Source organism: Eurosta solidaginis, chromosome 4 (genome assembly GCF_040869045.1).
Source record: "Eurosta solidaginis isolate ZX-2024a chromosome 4, ASM4086904v1, whole genome shotgun sequence".
NCBI lineage: Eukaryota > Metazoa > Arthropoda > Insecta > Diptera > Tephritidae > Eurosta > Eurosta solidaginis.
Genome location: NC_090322.1, coordinates 228,979,742 through 228,999,227, shown reverse-complemented (window position 1 = coordinate 228,999,227; position 19,486 = coordinate 228,979,742). Strand labels below are relative to the sequence as shown.

General features: G+C 36.7%; 3 protein-coding genes across 6 annotated transcripts in view; 1 reads left to right on the top strand and 2 right to left on the bottom strand.

The window, feature by feature from the left end:
- Positions 1-1,727, bottom strand: part of CycD (cyclin D) — a 251,535-nt gene extending 249,808 nt beyond the window's left edge. Inside the window, exon 1 of the mRNA XM_067784973.1 lies at positions 182-1,727. Coding sequence (XP_067641074.1) covers positions 182-964 — 783 coding nt within the window. The 5' untranslated portion in view covers positions 965-1,727. The remainder of the gene's footprint in view (positions 1-181) is intronic.
- Positions 1,728-11,565: 9,838 nt separating this feature from the next.
- LOC137251055 (uncharacterized Golgi apparatus membrane protein-like protein CG5021) lies at positions 11,566-12,782 on the top strand. Of its 4 annotated transcripts, none has more exons than XM_067784972.1 (3): positions 11,566-11,732; positions 12,041-12,108; positions 12,173-12,782. In XM_067784972.1, exons 1-3 carry the CDS (start codon positions 11,718-11,720, stop codon positions 12,717-12,719), a joined length of 630 nt encoding a protein of 209 aa, XP_067641073.1. In that variant the 5' UTR covers positions 11,566-11,717; the 3' UTR covers positions 12,720-12,782. The 4 variants fall into 4 exon arrangements, with proteins under 4 accessions (XP_067641073.1, XP_067641071.1, XP_067641072.1 ...); XM_067784970.1 differs by having other exon boundaries at positions 12,026-12,108; XM_067784971.1 differs by having other exon boundaries at positions 11,566-11,741.
- A 1,152-nt stretch (positions 12,783-13,934) lies between these two features.
- On the bottom strand, positions 13,935-19,049 carry Tmf (TATA element modulatory factor). Its single transcript, XM_067784966.1, has 7 exons — positions 18,151-19,049; positions 16,888-17,751; positions 16,144-16,821; positions 15,642-15,834; positions 15,263-15,578; positions 14,870-15,100; positions 13,935-14,796 (listed from the first exon to the last, which is right to left on the bottom strand). The coding sequence occupies exons 1-7, from the start codon at positions 18,953-18,955 to the stop codon at positions 14,596-14,598; spliced, it is 3,288 nt and encodes a 1,095-aa protein (XP_067641067.1). The 5' UTR covers positions 18,956-19,049; the 3' UTR covers positions 13,935-14,595.
- Between the last annotated feature and the right edge of the window lie 437 nt (positions 19,050-19,486).

Genomic DNA, 19,486 nt, shown 5'->3' with positions numbered 1-19,486 from the left:
TATCGTTAGCCACTTGGGTAAGCAATACAATTGCTTTTTCTCGTTCTTTTTCCTACAGAACAAACGAACATGCAAATTAAACGATCTCTTCACATTTTTCTTTTTCGTTGTTTCAGACTAAGAAATAATTTAAGCTAAAAAGTATGTATGTAAATATGAAGAAGTATACTGTATAATTTACCTCCATCATCCATTCTGCGACGATTTTGCGCATAGGCGGTGTGATATCTTTTTGGACCGTCTTAAAATATGTGCAAACCGGTTGCGGTAGTTTTTCTTCTGCTTTCAGAGCATTCTCTAAGCAACGATCTGTTAAAAATATTGGATCTCTAGTGGCAACATTGACAAAGCCCAAATCCCGACTAGGGGGCACTGATTTCAAGTACACAGCATTATTCAAATTTGGTTGATCTTCAAAATATTTAGGTTGATTCAACTCTGGCTGTTGTTGCTGATATTCAGTGAGGGCATAATTTTGTGGTTTATGTTGTTTATGTGGTTGTATGCCCTTTTGTGTATCTTCATCTTTGTGATTATTAGTTTGATATTGTTGTTGACTTTGCTGATGATGATGAATATGTGGTTGAGAACTAATATTGCTGGTTGCCGAATTATAACCAGACGAAGGTGAACTCGAACCCGGTGATAACAATGAAGAACTAGAGCTGGAATATGGAGAAGGTGCGCCGGTCATTACGCATGTTTGATTGTGGTGGGCTTGTTGTTGTTCTTTTGGTATATAATCGTCTAGCGATTGTTCGGTTGCTATTACTGCTTCCAGTGCGAATTTAGTTGGTGCTGCTGTTGAAGTTCTGGATAAAGGGGGTGGTTGCGTGTGCGGGTGAGGTGCCTCTAACAGTGAGTGGATGGAGTTATGTGCACGAAGTTGTGTCGTCAACGACGGCACATAAGTTATTTCACAGTCGTAATCATTCCTTAAATTTTCGGTGCACAACAGGTCCATGTTGCTTGCAAAACGAAAACAATAAAAAAGCAAGCAGTGTATAACAACGAAAGCGATAAAGGGCAAATCAAATGTAGCCTTGAATACGAAAAAAAAAAAAATTGCACACACACACACTTAGAATTCGCACGCTCTCACGTCTATAATCACTAAATTATTTATATAAAAACACTGTAACATATATTTTTTTACAATTTTTCTTCTCCTTTTTAATTGTATTTATAAATCGCGAATGTAAATTTGAAAGCCTGGCCAACGTGCAAAAAAAATGGGGCAGCTAGATCCTGATCGATCGATAAATTTCGTTCTTTTTTTCTCTAGTGTAGTGTTGCAAATTTTTTTTTTAATTTGTATGAACTTTATTTACACTGTGTTCAGACTTCACCACATTTTTATAATGGCCACGCAGGGAGTTGTTTCCGGTAAAGGTCAGCAGAGCAGTATTTTTGTATTAATTTTCTAATTTTGCGTTTCCAAATTTTTGCACGTTTCATATATATCATATAACTCACACTTGCTGCTCGTATTCACTATTTCATATATGTATATAAGTGCTCTTTTACTTCATTGTGATTTTCTTTATTTTATTAACATTAAATACAACATAAGTAAGTGATCGTTATCAGATGTGATTGCAAAGTGTTCTCAGCTATTTGGCTACACGATAATCACACTTCGCTGCATTTAAAATACACAACACAAATCACACAACTTTCTCAAATAAACAACCGGTGCACATGACAATCTGTCTGTCACTGTGACAGCAAAGTGAGAGCAAGCATTTCGCAAGAACATTATCGTTTTTGACGGGGTTGCATTTGCCACATGTGGATTATTTTATATCAGCTTAGTTCATTTTTCATTGTGGATTCTATGTAGGTGGCGCTCTTTTGAGAAATTTCAACGTACATAGCGTGAGTGAGAGATTCACTATTTGATTGTATTATTCACGTTATAAGGCTAAGAGCACTCTCGAAAGAGAAAACTATAGTAAGGTTTGTTATTTAGCTTCTTATCAAAATTTGTGGTGTGGTTTCAACAGCTGATCAGAATCAGTACCTAACAAAGCAACGCTGTAATGTTATCAACATTGTGTCTGCGAAATATAAGTTTCTTCAGTACTGCTTCTTTTATTTATAGAAACATTGTATATGTGGAAGGTAAATATTATCAATACATGATTCTTAGCAACATGGTCAGTGTAATTTAAGCATGTGGCATTACACTATAGAAACAAGTTTTTATATCACATGCAATCCTCGTCAATCTTGAAAATCGCCTTTAGGGCTGTTTGCCATTTGGAAAGACTCCACTCAGAGGAAAAAGATGGGCATAGATGTTTTATGATAAACATTTTTTTTGACTTAGCAATGCCAAATTAAAGAAAAAGTTTCTTTTCCTTTGACCAGCAACACGTGCGAAGGGTATATTTTATTGACATTAGGATTTTAAAATTGTTTTTAATTTTATGTAGAAGAAATAATGTTTCTTACGACTGCCACAGCTGCGCACATAGCCTTAGATGAATGGATTTGCAACTCTATGTTTCGAGAGAGCGCTGTCAAAATGCACATTTTGTTTAACATTTGTCAATGATGCCACTCCAAACAAAAATTAATAGATCTGAATATGGGGATTTTTGACATACATTTCGGCGATTATATTTTCAATCATTTAATAAAATTATAGTTGTAAAATATTCATTACTTTAAACTTATTTTACAATAATACGACTAGTTAGAGTCAAATACAAACAAATCTAAGTAAAATTTACATTTTGATTAAATTAATTAGTCAAATATTGTAACGCATTTACAGTGAAAACCATATATTCTTTGAAATTTCAGTAAATCGGGCCTATGATATAATAGTTAACATCATCTAATGGATATGGCTTATCCTACATGTCTGACGTTCCAGGTTCTGTGTTCAAAATGGACTGGTTGCATTGGGATTTCATAGTTACAAAACCTGTTTTTAGTGATAACTTTTGAGTAGGTAATAATATTTACTCTCCGCCTTCGAACTAATAATTTTTACACTAAAACAAGTATTTTTATACTTTTTCCCATAATTTTTGAACGCATTTCTACAGCCGCTTCAGCTGGCGCGAGGGATTTATCTGTGATTGTTGCCAGCTCAAGTTTGAGATAAATCCCTCGTGAGAGCGCCAAAAATGAGATAGTTGCGTATCAAGTCATCTTTGACATAGATTCCTTTTGTAGATTGCTAATCGTAAAGGCCGCGGCCCAATGATATTTTTCATATAGATGCGTTTAGCAGAAGCCTATGCATTCCAATAACATCGCCACAATCAACCAAGATGTTGCGTTTGTAAATATGAAGGAACTTCAGACTTGGCAATTGAAGTTTATTACGCCTTGCCCATTCACATAAAAAATTTCGCGAAGCACTGTTATAAATATTCTCCCTATACAACAAAAATACTTGCTAACATGTTTTGTGTCGTATACGATTGTTATACTGTTTTCACACAGAAACTTAATGATCTCATTTCACCTTCTAATGAAATCGTAAATTTTGTGCTTTCACACAGAAGTAACTGCTCGATTAGTATGAAGGATGAAATGTCAAGCGAATAAAATGACAATGCTATATGACGGACAATCATGGCGGAACGATACAAGGTGACAGCATGGTGACATACCTACATACATAAATAAGAATTCCATGTACTTTGTTTTTGTAAATTCGATGGACAAATGTCAAAATCGCACTGCGCCGGAAGTTGATGAATCATATAAAATAAAAAAAAGGTTATAATCAGCTGTTCGATGCGGCCATCTTGTATCGTTCCGCCATGCAGACAATTACATTTACTTTGACAAATGACATTTTTAAGCACTGAACACACCAAAAACTAAGAAATTGAACGCTCCCAACAGAGTTGCATTGTGCTTTGACTTCATTAGGCATTCGATTAGCTACTAATGAAATAATTATAGATTCGAATTTTGTAGGGAAGATTGAGCTCAATAAGCGTCTTAATGTAGAAAACTGCCTTTATTATTCAATAAGCCGTCTGTGTGAAAACAGTATTATATTGCAGTTTTTAATTGCGAAAAATTTACCAACCAGTGGGTAAAATAATTTCACTTGCAAAGTGTGCTAATACCCTTAACCAAAGCAAATGTCAAATTCTTCTTCTTATGGAATGCATAAGATTGCATTAAACGTATCTATATGAATAACTGCATTGTATCTCGGCCATAACATCGCCATAATCAACCAAGATGTTGCTTTTGTTACTATAAAGGAACTTCAGACTTAGCAATTGAAGTTTATTTCGCTTTGCCCATTCACATATAAAATTTCACAAAGCACTGTTATAAATATTCTCACTATTCAAGAAAAATACTTGCTAACATATCTTGTGTCGTATTCATTTGTTAAATTGCAGTTTTTAACTGTGCAAAATGTTTGAAAAGTACCAACGAGTATGAAAAATAATTTCATTTGCAAAGTGTGAAAGCACCCTTAGCCAAAGCAAATGTCGAATTATTTTCTTATGCTTAACTTGCAACGAAAGTTAGGAGTTCGCTACTGTTTCATGTCAGATGGCGCCAAACAGAGCTGTAAAACTGTGCAATCATTTGAAATTTTAAATCATTGATTTAAGTATGTTTGATCTTCGTTCATTCATTCCTTGTTAAGGAATGTGGCTTGAAAGTTAAACCATTCTTCATTCAGTAGTGGAAAAAAAGAGTGCAGTCCTGAACTCATTCGAAGAAAGAATAAAGGAATTGAATGAAACACAAACATTTTTCAACACAGAATAAGCATTCAAATGAATGCAGCCCTTGCTGAGTGTGAGAGACTTTTCTAGTACCAATCAATTATGAAAAATGTAGTACATGCACAAAACCCGTTCAAATATCACATGGTTGCATTTAATTAAAGCCACTTCAAAATATCTACACAAAAATTTAATTATTGTCCGTGATGACCAGTTTTTTCCATATTTAAATGACAATAATGTACGAAGAAGTTAACTGGAAAAGTATTCTTATTGAAATTTTCTTAAAAATTTAATAATAAAAAAAGCAAATGACAAAGATTTCAACATCCTTCTTCCGAAAATTGTCATCGTTCTAAATAAGTGTTGCCAATGTGCCATATAAAAGGCTTGCATGAAAAAGTACTAATCTGCATTTGAACGTCCTCAATTGTTGATTAAACAATTGAAAGTTATATATTATAAAAGCTTTTAAGTTCCTTCACATATTCTTCCTAATCTATACTGGTTTGTGAGTTTGTAAATTGTAATAGAAATATATTTCATATTTTTCATATTTCATATTTCTTTATTTCAGTCTATGGCGTTTAAAGCCCTTACAGACTAGATAACAATGTTAAATTAAAATTAGATAATTATTTAATAGTATAGTACATGAGTTGAGTATAGACACAATAAAACTTACATGCTATGAAGAGATTGACAAGCACATTTATCTGTTTGAAAAGATATCAGTAAGTATTGTTTTAAAAGTAAACTTAGAAAGAGCAAAATCAATAGCTGAAAAATCAGAGATGCGATTAAAGACGGTCATAGCTCTAATCAAAGGTGCGTTTGAGGCATAGAGGGTTCGGATACAATCCGTATAGAAAATAGGTATATTACGAAGAGGCCTTATAGGGATATGGATCGGAGACTCCTGAGGAGACAAGGTGCATCAACTACACCATTAATGATGTCATAAACAAACATGAGCGATAGGACAGTTCTTCTGCATTCCAGGGACTCTAATTTGATAAGTGAGCACCTGGATTTATAAGATGGAATCGGTTCAGAAAAGTTCATCGAGAGCAGCGCGAATCGAACAAACGCTTTCTGCACACGTTCAAGCCTAACAACGTGGCATTCATGATACGGCCTCCAAATAAAACAAGCATATTCCAGCTTCGAACGAACTAGTGCAGTGAACAATAACTTGAGGGTGTAGGGATCCGTTAAGTCTGTGCAGGAACGCCTAATAAAAGCCAGAAGTGAATACGCCTTAGCAATAGTAGAATTTATATGAGTCGGCATATTCCAGCTTCGAACGAACTAGTGCAGTGAACAATAACTTGAGGGTGTAGGGATCCGTGAAGTCTGTGCAGGAACGCCTAATAAAAGCCAGAAGTGAATACGCCTTAGCAATAGTAGAATTTATATGAGTCGTGAAAGAAAATTTCGAATCGAAGACAACACCCAAGTCCTTTATCTCGTTAAGAGTTGAGAGGTGGGTACCATCGAGAGAGTAGGAAGTGGGAATACGGCCACGTGATTTAGAAAAGCTTACAAGAAAGCATTTGCTAACATTTAGTGGAAAGTTATTTGCACGACACCAAACAGCAACGTTATCTAAATTAGATTGCATTTTAATCACGTCGTCTGAGTTTGCGATGGTATTAAAAATCTTTGGGTCATCAGCGTATAATAGAAAATTAGAGTGCTGGAAGCAGGTGGAAATATCGTTTATAAAAATTACAAAAGGTAATGGGCCAAGTATGCTACCTTGAGGCACCCCGGAGGTGGCTGTGAATATGTTTGAAGAGTTATTGTCTATAACCACAACACAGCTACGCTGGTGGAGGTATGATTTAATCCATGATAAAAACATCGAGTGGAAGCCCACGCGAGTCAATTTAGAAATCAGGATAGAATGACTAACTTTATCAAATGCTTTTGAGAAGTCGTTGTACACAGTATCAACTTGACAACGGTCATTAAAAGAAGATATGCAAAAATCAGAGAAGATAGATAGGTTTGTTACAGTGGATCTACCGGCCATAAAACCATGCTGATTTTCAGTGATTAGAGGTTTAACGGCAAAGTACATTTTTTGTTTCACAATGTACTCGAATAATTTTGAAACAGATGATAATTTTGCAATGGGCATATAATTCGCGACATTGTTCTTGCTACCGCACTTGAAAATAGGGCTGATGAAGGTTATCTTCCACGCATCAATAAATTCGCCGCACTCTAAAGATTTGTTGAAAATTAAAAGGAGAGGAAATGCCAGAGCCAAACAATTTTTCAAAAGATAAGACGATAAGCCGTCAATATCATTATGGGTGGATGATTTAATACTCTGGATTCCATCGACCATATCTTCAATTGATAGAGTCAGCGCACCAAAGTTAATGGGACTGTCAACCACAGTGGGCAACTCCTGTTGGTCTTCCGGTGACGTAACGAAAGTGGAGCAGAAGAAGGCTGCAAAAAGATTGGCCGCTTCAGCTGTTGATTAAGCATGCTCAGAATTATAGATAACTGAGGCAGGGATACTTGAGCATCGTTTTTTTGGAATTTACATAAGTCCAGAATGCCCTAGGGTTTTCCTTAATGTCGGATTCAAAATTACGAACATAGTTACCATGGAGCCTCTTGCCTAACGCTTTGAATGATTTGGAATAACGCAGGTATTTTTCTTTATACGCCATTAGCTTAGTGGCCTTGAACTTTTTGTAAAACCTATTCCTCTGATTTTTAAGCCTCTTTAGTTTTCTAGTATACTATGGAATTCTGTAACACCGCTTCATTTTCTGAGGTATATTGTTTATGCAGATTTGATTTACAACGTTTTTAAATAAGCTGAAGCATCGAGCAAGATCACATCCCCGAAACAGGGCTTCCCAATCAACAGAAGAAACTTCCTGATAAAAAACAGTCATAATTTCCACGTCTAAATGAAAAAGTAGGATCCTCATTCAGAGTTCCAATACTTTCGAAGTTATAGAATTCTACTTCGAGGATAAGCGGAATGTGGTGCAAACTAGAGCACGACAACGGTTCCAGGCATTCGGTGACCGTACAGCTAAAATTATCATTAAGGAAGACAAGATCAAGAATTCTCGACAGTTGATTGGTGAAGCCGTTGATTTGAGAAAGGCTAACACTTGAGAAACTGTCAATAAGGTAAATCTCAGAAGTGGTGTTTACATTGTTCGGAACCAATGAGTAGTTATTATCGACATAAGACCATTCAATATTAGGTAAATTAAAGTCACCCAATATGCAAAAGTTACCACTATCACAAGAACGAACTAAATCAGTAATATTATCTACATGAGACTTATAAAGTGAGTCTAGACTAGACGGTCGAATGTATGACACACAGATATAAATTTCAGAGATGCCGCGAACTGAGACACACAGTTGGTCCAAAAGCGAGTCTTGATCCTTCAGCTCCACAAGCGACGAGTTGATGTGCCGGTGTATGGCAATTAAAACTCCACTGCCTCTAGAGAGTCCAGTTTTGGAAAAATCGCGATCCTTGCGATAGACAGTGTACAGGTTAGAGTCAAAAAACTCAGCATCAAGGAACTCAGGATTTAGCAAGGTTTCAATAAGAACGAACACGTCATAGTCCACAAGCGAACTCATATTGTACATTACGTTAGACTTAGTTCGCATTCCGGAAACATTTTGAAAGTAGACACTCAATTGCTTTTGGGTGCCATTTATGGAAATATTATCAACTCCCTGACCTTTTCAACAGGACGGTAGACAGCTATCAAGGTATGTGCTGCTCTCACAGCACAGGTCTCTTAGTTTTTTGACGTATTGACATGCTTTTTACAGTATACATTAACCACAGAATGAGTGGGCCAAAAGGAAGTATCCAGTACCTTATCAAAATATTTATCAGGAACCGATATTTTGAAGGAAGATATGTCTCTCGCATATTTAAAAGTAAACTTGAAAACATTGATGCCACTATTTTCAACTCCAAGCTTAGTGCAGATATAATTAGAATTGTCTTCTTCCGATAGTGAAGCATGCAACCTTGATACAAATATCACTTTACGAGGCGGAACGGTTGTCACTTCTCTTCGAACATTCCGAAAACCGCAGGCTGTGATGAAATGGAAGCCAAATGACTAAGATCTTGGCCCAAAATGCCAGACAGGGCAGCCGTCAGTAGAAACAGCAGCAGGCCCTGCAGACGGAGCATCAGAAATAGATTCAACCGTATTAGTAGCATGGTTAATAGACGGCGCCCTACTGATCGCGGCAGTATTAGTATTGTCTGTATTTGTAGCAGCATTAATTTTAGGATCAGTGTTAACAGGTTTATTAGCAGGAGTGGTAGCCAGATGTGCAGTAGGGAGAGTGTGTGAGGTACTGGGCAAAGGCGAGAATGCCAAGAAATCGACATCTGCAGAGCGATAACTATCACTATTAATATTATGATTGCTTTTAGCACTAAAAGTACGAGAGCTAACTACATCTGTCTTTAGGGCATTTATATTTGCGGCTAGTAAAGCCGTATTAATATTACTTTCGTGTTGTTTGCTCTTTTTTGGTGTTTTTGCAATTTTTTGCACCATTATTGTCAGTCACATTACTTTTATTGGTTTCGTTGTTGTAATGCAACGGCACTATGTTCATATTAGCTTTTAGAGTAACAATTTGCGCTGCCAAATCTTTGAATTTAATTTCAAAGGCAGTCATCAGTGCTTCTAACCCACTTTTTTGTGTAGCAGTCACAGACTCAAATAGTTTACAGAGTTTTTCAGGCCTATTAGCACAGCCTGGGCACAGGTACCGAATATTATGGTTAGATTTCATCAGGTTCACGTCATATTCGGCGATAGGCCCTGCACAGCAGGCGCGATGGAAGAGCTGTTTGCAATAGCCACTACATGGGACAATCATAGAATCAGATCTACCGAAACCATTATTGCACTTTCCACAGAAATCATCCATTGTTTATAGCAAGCAAAACGATAAATTAAACGCAAAGACAATAAAAGAATAAGAGCAGTAAAAAACACGTCTTCACTCTTTGACAGCTATCATCCACTATTTTTCTCTACTTTCTAAGAAAAATATTCATCTAAACACAATAGTTTGTAATTACAGTCATATAAAGTAGGCTCTATAGGTAGTTGTAAATTTTTTGATAAGCAAAGAAAATTAACTTTGAATACAAATCTGCTCAAGTAAGATAGAATTCAACTTACAAATGCCATGCAAATAGGCAGAGAGACTAATGCTCCTTCTCAATCACTCGGGTTCTATATTTATATTCCGTCAAATACTGTCAAAATATCCGCTGTAAAAACCTGTAGTCCGAGGGAGCGAGTCAATCTCTTTGCGGGGAGGGAAATTAATAACCTCTGAAAAGTTTCTCCCAATGAAACCTTTTTTTGTGCCACATATTAAGGAAAACTGGGAAGGTGACACTGCAGTTTCACCGTGTGTTTCGCGGTTCGAATCTCGGTGAAATAACATTCGAAAATTGAGTGATGATGATTATGTGGCGGTTTTCGAAATGTTAAAATCGCTGTATGCCAGTAAATGTTTCTTTCTTTTCGAAAATAATGATTGAATATTCAATTATTATAAGCCGGTGTTAAGCTCATGACTCCTTAAATATTAAACTACTTGAATAATGAGAAGGCGCTATTATTTCTATTGATAAATTTTAAGCCTTTTTTGCACCCAACTCCTAAATTGATTTAACATATCAGATGGCAATGAAAGTATACCATAAAATAGCCTTGGGGAAAAAGTATTTAGTACTGAATGGAAAAAAAGTGTGCATTCATTTCAGGTTTACATTCATTAAAGATAGGGAATGGTTCCTACAGGTCTACTCTATATTGAATTATATTTTACCATTCAATAACACACACACTTTAGCTTTGAGTTAAAGTATTTTGAGCCATTCAGGAATGGAGATTTATAATATCCAACCAAAAAATCACAATTTTTAAAAGAATTCTGAGAGAATGCACACTCAATTGATTCAATCTTTTTGCAGCTCCGGCGCCAATATCGCTTGATCTGCCGTTCTCCACAAAAATACGTATAATCTACTCATTTTGTATAAGATTGTGTTAAATGCATCTATATGAAAAACTGCTTACGTGACGGGGCTTTTAGGTATAGCAATGGAGGAATAGAAAAATTGTTCACTTGTAGGAATTTACAGTGCTCAAAATAAACAAAAAGGTCTTCATTCAAAAAAAAAACATGCAAAATTCAGAATTTGAAAACAGAAGATAGACAGCACAAAACAAGTCGCCCGGTAAAAGAAACTCGGTGTCCACCCGCTTTTTCTGTCATTGCCTTTCAGCAACAAATATATTTGAGTGTAAACAGCGACCTGGCGTCAGAAATGGCGAAATAAGGATAACTAGTGTGATTTGTTACGAAAGTAACAGTGAGCTTTAATACACTGGGCGGAGCGATTCACACCTAGCGACAGCAGCAGCGCGCCGCGTGCCCAAGAGCGGCAATACTGAACAAATGTCCAAAAAATGAAGCAGCGCTGCGACATGTCGCTCCGCTCAGTGTGGCCTTAACTTTAGGCGGCTAAGGTCCAGTTAAAGTTGACCAGGGTTTAACCCTGCCATTTCTGCCGCTTATGCAGAGATGAGTAACAAATTTATTGTAGTTTAAACTCGCACTGAAAAACCGGGCATAAAATGTATGGAGCGCTTAAAGTGAACTTTTGAATAACCATATCACGTAAACAAGCTCTAAGTTTTTCTTTCAGAAAAAGCAAATACGCAAACCTTGCCAGCCTTGACATGCGGTGTTCTATGGTTGCTGTCATTTTTGACATTTCATTGTTTATCATTCCAATTAGTCAAAACGTAAGCAGAGCCAATGACTAAATAAATAAGATTAGCTTAACAAACTATAATTAAACGGTTTTATTAAATTGTATCAAATATAAAGTGCATAAATTCCATATCAAACAGTATTTAAAAGATTAAGGAACTGTAGGAAATGGCTTCGGCTACGGTAAGAAAAGTAGGTTTGCATGCTCAAAACTTAACACAGAATAGGATTGGTTTTCATTAACTGATCTCGATTGGCGACTTTGCGGAGTCTCTAATAGTACTCTAGGACAGGGATCGACTGCTATTGCACATCCAAAAATGTATGACAGAAGTAAATCTTTTTCTGCCTCCGGATTATTGATATCCCGATCAGAAGGCAGCCTTTGACACCTCCGGACATTTTTTGATTTGTATTAGCAATCGACCCTTGTCCTAGAGTATGATCCTGTTTTGGTTTTTTGCTACATCTTACAGGTGCCATTATTGGAGGACGACACCATACCATTTGGCGAAGAGGACGATATGCGTGATCCAAGTGTAGCGCCAAAGCGATATGCGTATGTAACCAAGAGGTTCATTTAAATTGGGTTTGTAATTATTAAAACTTCTCAATTTTTGCAGGCATCCTTATGTCACATTTTTCCACCTCTTTTTCCGTGGTGCTGCTGTAGTTATATACATTTTCTGTGGCTGGTTTAGTGACTCCTTCATTACGAGTTTTGTTTTTGTTGTGTTATTTTTGTCTGCTGACTTTTGGACTGTGAAAAATATTACTGGCCGTTTGTTGGTTGGATTGCGCTGGTGGAACTATGTGGATGACGAAGGCGTATCACATTGGGTGTTTGAATCGAAAAAAGGGCGTGTCAATAATAATGAAGCGCGCATATTCTGGTTGGGTTTAATTTTATTTCCCGTTTTTTGGGGACTATTTTTTTTAGTGGCTCTGTTTGGCTTAAAATTCAAATGGCTATTACTTGTGATGATTGCACTAGCATTGAATGGTGCAAATTTATTTGGCTATGTAAAATGTAATTTTGGTGCAAATAAGGATCTCAATTCAGCGGCAACAGATTTTGTTAAAACGCAGTTATTGAAAAACGCTGTTGATATGATGACAAAACCGAATGCACCACAGCCGACTACAGCGCGACCAACAAATATTGTTTAAAAGAGAATTTGTAAAAATATATTGTTTATATTGAAAAACAAAAAAAGAGACACTGAAAACTAGTATTAGTTAGTATATCTTTTGTTATTTTGTGAGTGAATAACTGTAATTTATGGATGTTCGTACGTTTTTTTTTTATTCTTATTAGGATTGAAATTGTACGTAGCGCTGAATTTCATCCAATTTTTTTTTTCTTCAAATAACATACGACTATTGAAATTGTGCAATGTTTAACTGGATGCCCTCTTTTGGCATTTTGTTTATAGAAAATAATTAACGTTTTCCAAAGCTTTGGAAACTTTTACTAAAGTTCCTAAAATCTATTTGAAATTTTGAAAAAAATCAGCGCTTGTTTCTATGTTAACTATGTTGTCTGGCTTAATCTGCAAACACTTAGTAACACAACGCATTCCAAAAAATATTGTACTATATCTAATAGACTTTGAATGATCAAGGAACTCAAATTTCTTATATGATTCTTAAAATACTCCCATACTTCCGAAATAGCACTAGAAAATAGCTTCAAAATGAAAACGCAAACAGAACCTAATTGATCCGAAAATACTTTTGAAATTATCGATTTGCTAATAGTCCCAAAATTAGCCGGAGATATACCCAAGTGACAGACCTCAAGTGCTTCTGAGATAGTCCAGAATTGACACGAATAAACCCGAAATGGTCTTCACTTCATCTTGAAATCGGTGGGATCTGATTTAGAAAAAAATTTTAAAATGATTTTGAAAATGTTTCGATATTAAATACAAAAATAGCCCGGAAGGCTTTTAAGTTAGCCCAAACATCCTCCCGAATAGTCCCGAAGATCATGCTGAAATGCTCCCATAGTGTGCTCAAAATCGTTTTGAAGTAGTAGCCAGGGAAAATGTCCGGGAAATAATTCTGGCATGGCCCTCAAACTATACGAACTATGGCCAAAGTAACACTTGTGGATGGGGTCAATTTGAGGCGGATGGCAGTGCGCTCTTTTCTAAGATTGCGTCGATCATCACCTGAAGACAAAATATTGAATATCATCAATGGGGTATATAGAACAATCTTTTCTGAAATTGTTCTCTACACAAAGTGATCTAAGCGGACTTAGAACTCTTGTTCCTAAGTAATATATGTTTTGCAGCAAATGAGACTTTCAAAATGTAATTTAGTTCTAACTAAAATTGAAATCCGAGTACTGATTGAATCATATAAATATTGTGTGAATTAATTCAATTATATACCAATAACTTTATTAAAATGACACGTACATACATTCTTTTCTTATCTGTCGCTTTAATAGCGCAACATTACAATATATCATCGGCTAAAATATTATTAATAATAATAACATAGCTACATACAATGCATAATAATAATAATTACAATTTATAATAATAACATGGAATTGGATAATAAATGGATCATAGTCAATGTGTTGCATTTTGGGGTACTTTTTTGCAAAATCCGCGCAGTAGTAGGGCTAGAGCACTAAATCAAAAACATTTTAAAATTATAATAGTTGTTTAAATCCAATGTAACTTGAGGAATTCTGAAATGTATTGAGTTTGCAGCATTTCAATTTTCAGTTCTAAACTTTTTTTAAACTCGCCCCTTGCTAGCTTCAGAAGCTTCAAAAGTGGAAAAAGTTGGTATTGGTTATAGTTACAAGCGAGAGCAATAACTGGAAAACAGTTTTAAGTGCACATATTTGTTGATATGAAAAATTGGGCATTTGAATCGATAGATAAGAGTTACCTCACGCTGCTAATCTTTTTAAGATTTCATACTTTTCGGTTAACTTACCGGTTTTTTTTTTTTTTTTCAAATTAAAAACCTTTACCAAAACAACACAAAAAATAGCAAAAGCTGCAACTTTTTACAGGTATCATGTTTTTGGACGTGCTGGCTGAGCTAACAATTCATTGATTTGCGTCTTATACGCTTCACGCGCCTCCTTCAAATCCAATTCTAATTCTTCAGTACGCTCAACTTTTTCACCATACATTTGGAGAAGCGCATCGTAGTTGCGTTGAAGCTCATCGTAATTTTTTTCTATCGTTTCGAAGTAGAGCAGCTTTTCTTTGGCCTTAAAAAAAGGGAGTATAACAAATGTTGATTATTAGAATACTGAATCAATAACACATTTAACTACAACTCACAGATTCAAGCTCTGTTGTAAGCATAGCAATCTCATCTGCCAGCACACCACGACCCTCTTCCAGTCGCGCCAGCTCCCATTGTATATGCACTAGCTCACCATCACGTTGCTTCAACATTGATTGTAAATGTTCTAATGTGGTTGTGTTATGTCCACCCATAAAATTCATATGTATGCCATATGAGAGATTGCTTAAATGGCGGCCAGAATTCGAAATACAATCGATATCCTCCTGAGAAAAGATCGGAAATAGAATTAATTATTTATTAAGTATTTATTGAAAAAGGACTATATTCAAATGGGAAGAAATCAACGCTGATATTTACTCGATTTTACATGGACATGACAAAAATATATCATGTATCATGAAATAACCCATTGGATTTACACTCACCGCCTGCCAATCAATACTGCCACCTTCAATTGTTTCCACGGGCGAGTTTCGTTCAAAACTCATAGCAGGTGACTGTGAGCAATGTGATGGCTCTAGCGATTGCTGACGTGTCAGTTCGCGTGGCGCTAGTGTGGCTGCGGTAAGAGGAACAACGCGTTGAGATTCATTTGTTGTGTCATTAGTGCTATTAAAATTTTGCACTTTTTCCTCTGATGCCTTCGCTAAGAGTTTCTCTTGTAATGCTTTATTTTTTTGGTCTAAAGTCTCTAGCTTTGATGTGTACTCCGCTAGTTGCCCGTTTAGTGATGCCAATTGTCTAAGAAATAATTTCCAATATACTAATGCAATTACAAATTTTTATTTTTAGTAAATAACATACTTATTCATGCTATATTCTTTTAAACCATATTCCAATTGCGCTTCTTGTAAAGCCATATTCGCTTTCTCTTCCTGAAGTAGCGCCTGTGATAGTAACTCCTCAAGTTCAGCGCATCGTTTTTGTTGCAACTCAAGTCGTTCCTTATATTTTGCTTCTATATTTTCCAGGGACCTCAATTTACTTTGCGCTGCCGCTGATTTCAAAAACAAGTGATTATTAAAATTATGAGTTAAACATAGTGCAAATACACTAATGATTCGTCTCTGAGGCGAAACGAACGATCGTTTCTTAATAGAGAATGAGGCCCTAAGGCTCACTCACAGAACGGAAAGTTATTTCTTGTAACTCAGAATTAGCGTCGCGGATACACTCATACAATTTTGAGAAATTTTAAAATTAACTCGGAGTTAGAAAGTTATGCAAGTGGGCCTAATTTTTATACAGTCATTAAAACCAAAATTTTGGCTAAGAACGAAAAAGCTTTTGGAATTGCACCCCTTACCAAGTTTATCTAGTAATATACGCTCCTCCTGATTCCAGTTGCTCGTTCGTTGCGCCAACGTGTTTTGCAGTGATTCTAACTGGCGCATTAGTGGAACTGTTGATAAACTCGCCTCCTGAGCAGACGTTTCCGCACGTAGCTCAGCAGCTTCTAAACGCCTCATTAAATCACGATTCTCCGCGCGAAGTTGCTGCTCTCTTTTTGCAGTTGTTTGCTCTGTGCCACGTAACTTTTCACGTAATATGCTGAGTTGTTGCAAAATTTCTTGATTTTCTACTTTTAGCAAATCGCGCTCCTTTTTTGCGCATATCCCTTCTTCAGCAGTACGCGTTAGATCACTATGTTGGCGTGTACGTTGCTGCAATTCTAGTTTGGCCGCCTCGAAACTTGATTGCAGTGTGGACAATTTGGATTGTAAGTCTTCCAGTTTACTACGTTGCTGTGCGGTCTCTTCTTCGAGCTTACGCTTCTCAGAGGACATCTTGTGCACAGCTTCTATTTGTGTGCGTTCTACCTCCTCTCTGACATTTAAAGTTTTTTTCAAACGTTCAAGCTCATCGTTTAAACTAGTTATTTCTTCCTTATTTTTTTTCAGTGTAGCATCTGCAGATTTCTCTTTAATTCGTAGTTTTTTTATGATATTCGATTGCTGCAGAATTTCCTTTGATAGCTTTTCACCTAAAAAGAAAAATGTTTAAAAAAATTCCGTATTTACCATCTTAAGAGAGTGCCACTAAAACGCACCTTCCGAACGCAACTGCTCAATCATTATATTACTCTCTGTCAGTTGCTCCTTCGGTATCTTCAAATGCAGTTCTTCTTTTAGATCCTTGATTTGTATGCGTAACGCATCTCGCTCACGTATACTGGCTTGAAATTTCTTTTCCAATGCAGACAGGCGTTGCGTGTAACCTTCAGCTGTATCTACACTGCCGCTATTCGTTTTGAATGTTTCCAAACTACTTTCAATTTCAGCATTTCGTTCTTGCAATTCCATATTTTGACGTTCCAATTGCAACAAACGCAGTTCACGTGCTTCCAAAGTCTCACTTAATTCACTTATGCGATGCATAAGCTTATCCAGCTCGGATTGAGAGTCTTCGGAGAGTATAGAAATTTCAGACGGACCACGAAAGTGACCTTTCTTTGAAGTCGTTCCCGAACAGCTGATCCCTTGCACACTCCCTTGACCACTGATCAACTTTGTCCACTTTAAAGGACTGGCACGCGTTAAACTGTTCGTACTGGAACAATCACCATTGCTATTTGGATTTGAAATTATTTCAATATCTGATGATGTAGTAGTTTCCATTTCATCATTGGAATTGTGTGGTGATGAATTTGTTTTTGAATTTAATGTATCAGTATGTTCTTCGGATGGGGGTGTCACAGGGTGTACATTATCCAAATATTGACTAACAACACAGCTTGTCTGCATTTGTACATCTTCAAAACTTTGCGTCGAATCAGAGTCGGCGTGTTGAGACTCACTACGCATATCTTCTAATGAGATTATCATTTTTTGATTTGGTGAGCTGCTGGCGGTTGTAGCCAACGGTTGTTCTATAGTATTCGGAGAGCTCGCCGCTGTTGAAAGCATTTTGTTTTCTGGTAAGTAAAGACAAGAAAAAAATAGTTGTTATTGTGGCAGCCTGTGTACCTTGAAAAACTTAGGATATATTAGATATAGGGAGCATTCCAATCCTGACACGAATTGCACTGGATGGTAACACCTTCTGGTACCGAGTTTTTCATTGCAGCGGCCAAGGATATGGAGCTTATCAGGTTTCACTATTAATCTACTAACGTTACTTCACATTAGAGAAGAAATATACTAAGTTGTTACGACCTTGATGGTTCGACGTGGTCAAATCAAATTATTCGCATGACGTTATTATACAAAATAGCACTCTGGAAAATCTGCTGGAAAATGTTTGCTGGTACAAAAACTTTGTGAAACCAGAGATGTAGCAAATCCTAAAACAAAATACTTAAATATGTACCGACCTTCGTGTTCTGCTACATCCATAGAATCGCCCACAATTGCTTTGTATGATATTGAATCCTCTTCCTTCTCGTAATCCTCCTTTTCAGAAATAATTACAATGCTATCAGGCAAGGAACCACCTGCAGAAATGCATACGTCTTTATCCAAATGTTCACAGGAAGATGGTGTCGCAGTTATGGTTTCTACAGACGCAGATCTGTCAGCATCTGCAGTTGGCGACTGCACTTCGGAGATGCATGATGTAGGTGCTGTCAATAGCTCCACAGTGTCAGATGTAGTCGCGATTGAAATAATTGAGGAACGATGCGTTAAGGGTGAATCCCCGCTACCAGCAACAACTGGCACAATTGACGTTACATCACTTGAAAGCTTTGCACTCCCGGCTCGTAGTATACCACTAGTACTACTCAAACTAGTGCGTGGTGCTGCTGTTATGGTCTCTTGTTTATTTGGATTTTCAAAAAAGGATCCAGTAAATGAGCCCCATGTTGATGTTGACACCAGTGATGTTGGCATTGTATGTGAAGTAGCTGTTGTTGTTGTTGGCAAAATGCTGTTCCTCGCTTCTATATTAGTTGACGCTGTATCCAAATTTTGGCTCTCCTTAGTTTCGCGATTGGCTTCACCTGGCAACTTTTGTTTTCGCACAGTTCCTACACTAGTTGATGCAGTCGGTATGGGCGGTTTCTCAGCGCCACTCTCAAACACATCATCTTGAATATCGAGCGCTTTGTCAATTGAAGCGACGGCTTCTTTTATTGCACTTTTAGCCCAATTTAGACCCTTCGCTTCGAACCAACTCATGATTTTTATTTTTGTGATAAGCTACACCATTTAACTAATTTGCAAACTTTTATTTATTTTTATTTATAAACTTCGGACAGCTGATGTGTCTTGAGTGCAGGGCTGTATTTTTGAGGTACTAAAGGGTTGTAATATTAGTTTACGTATGGTGAAAATGTTTTTTTTTTTAGAAGGGCCGTCACATAAAGGACCAATTAATGGTGACATAACCATAAAACCAGAAAAACAGCTGATCGAACCTACCTTATGGAAATCAATATAATCGAATAATGGTGCCATACCATAACGCTAACGCCATAACCATACCATAGCCAACCAATTGGTTTTTGGTTTTTCGCCATATCCATAACCTAAAAATATTTGAGTTGGTGAAAGGCGAAGGCCGCCAATGCAACGAGGTGTTCTGCGAAAAAATACTATGAATCCCACCCCCGGTTTCGGTGATATGCCCCGGGTCATTTTTCGGTTTTTCGATAATATCTTTTGAACGAGTTAAAATTTTATACTGATGACAAGACGCGTCGTTTGACA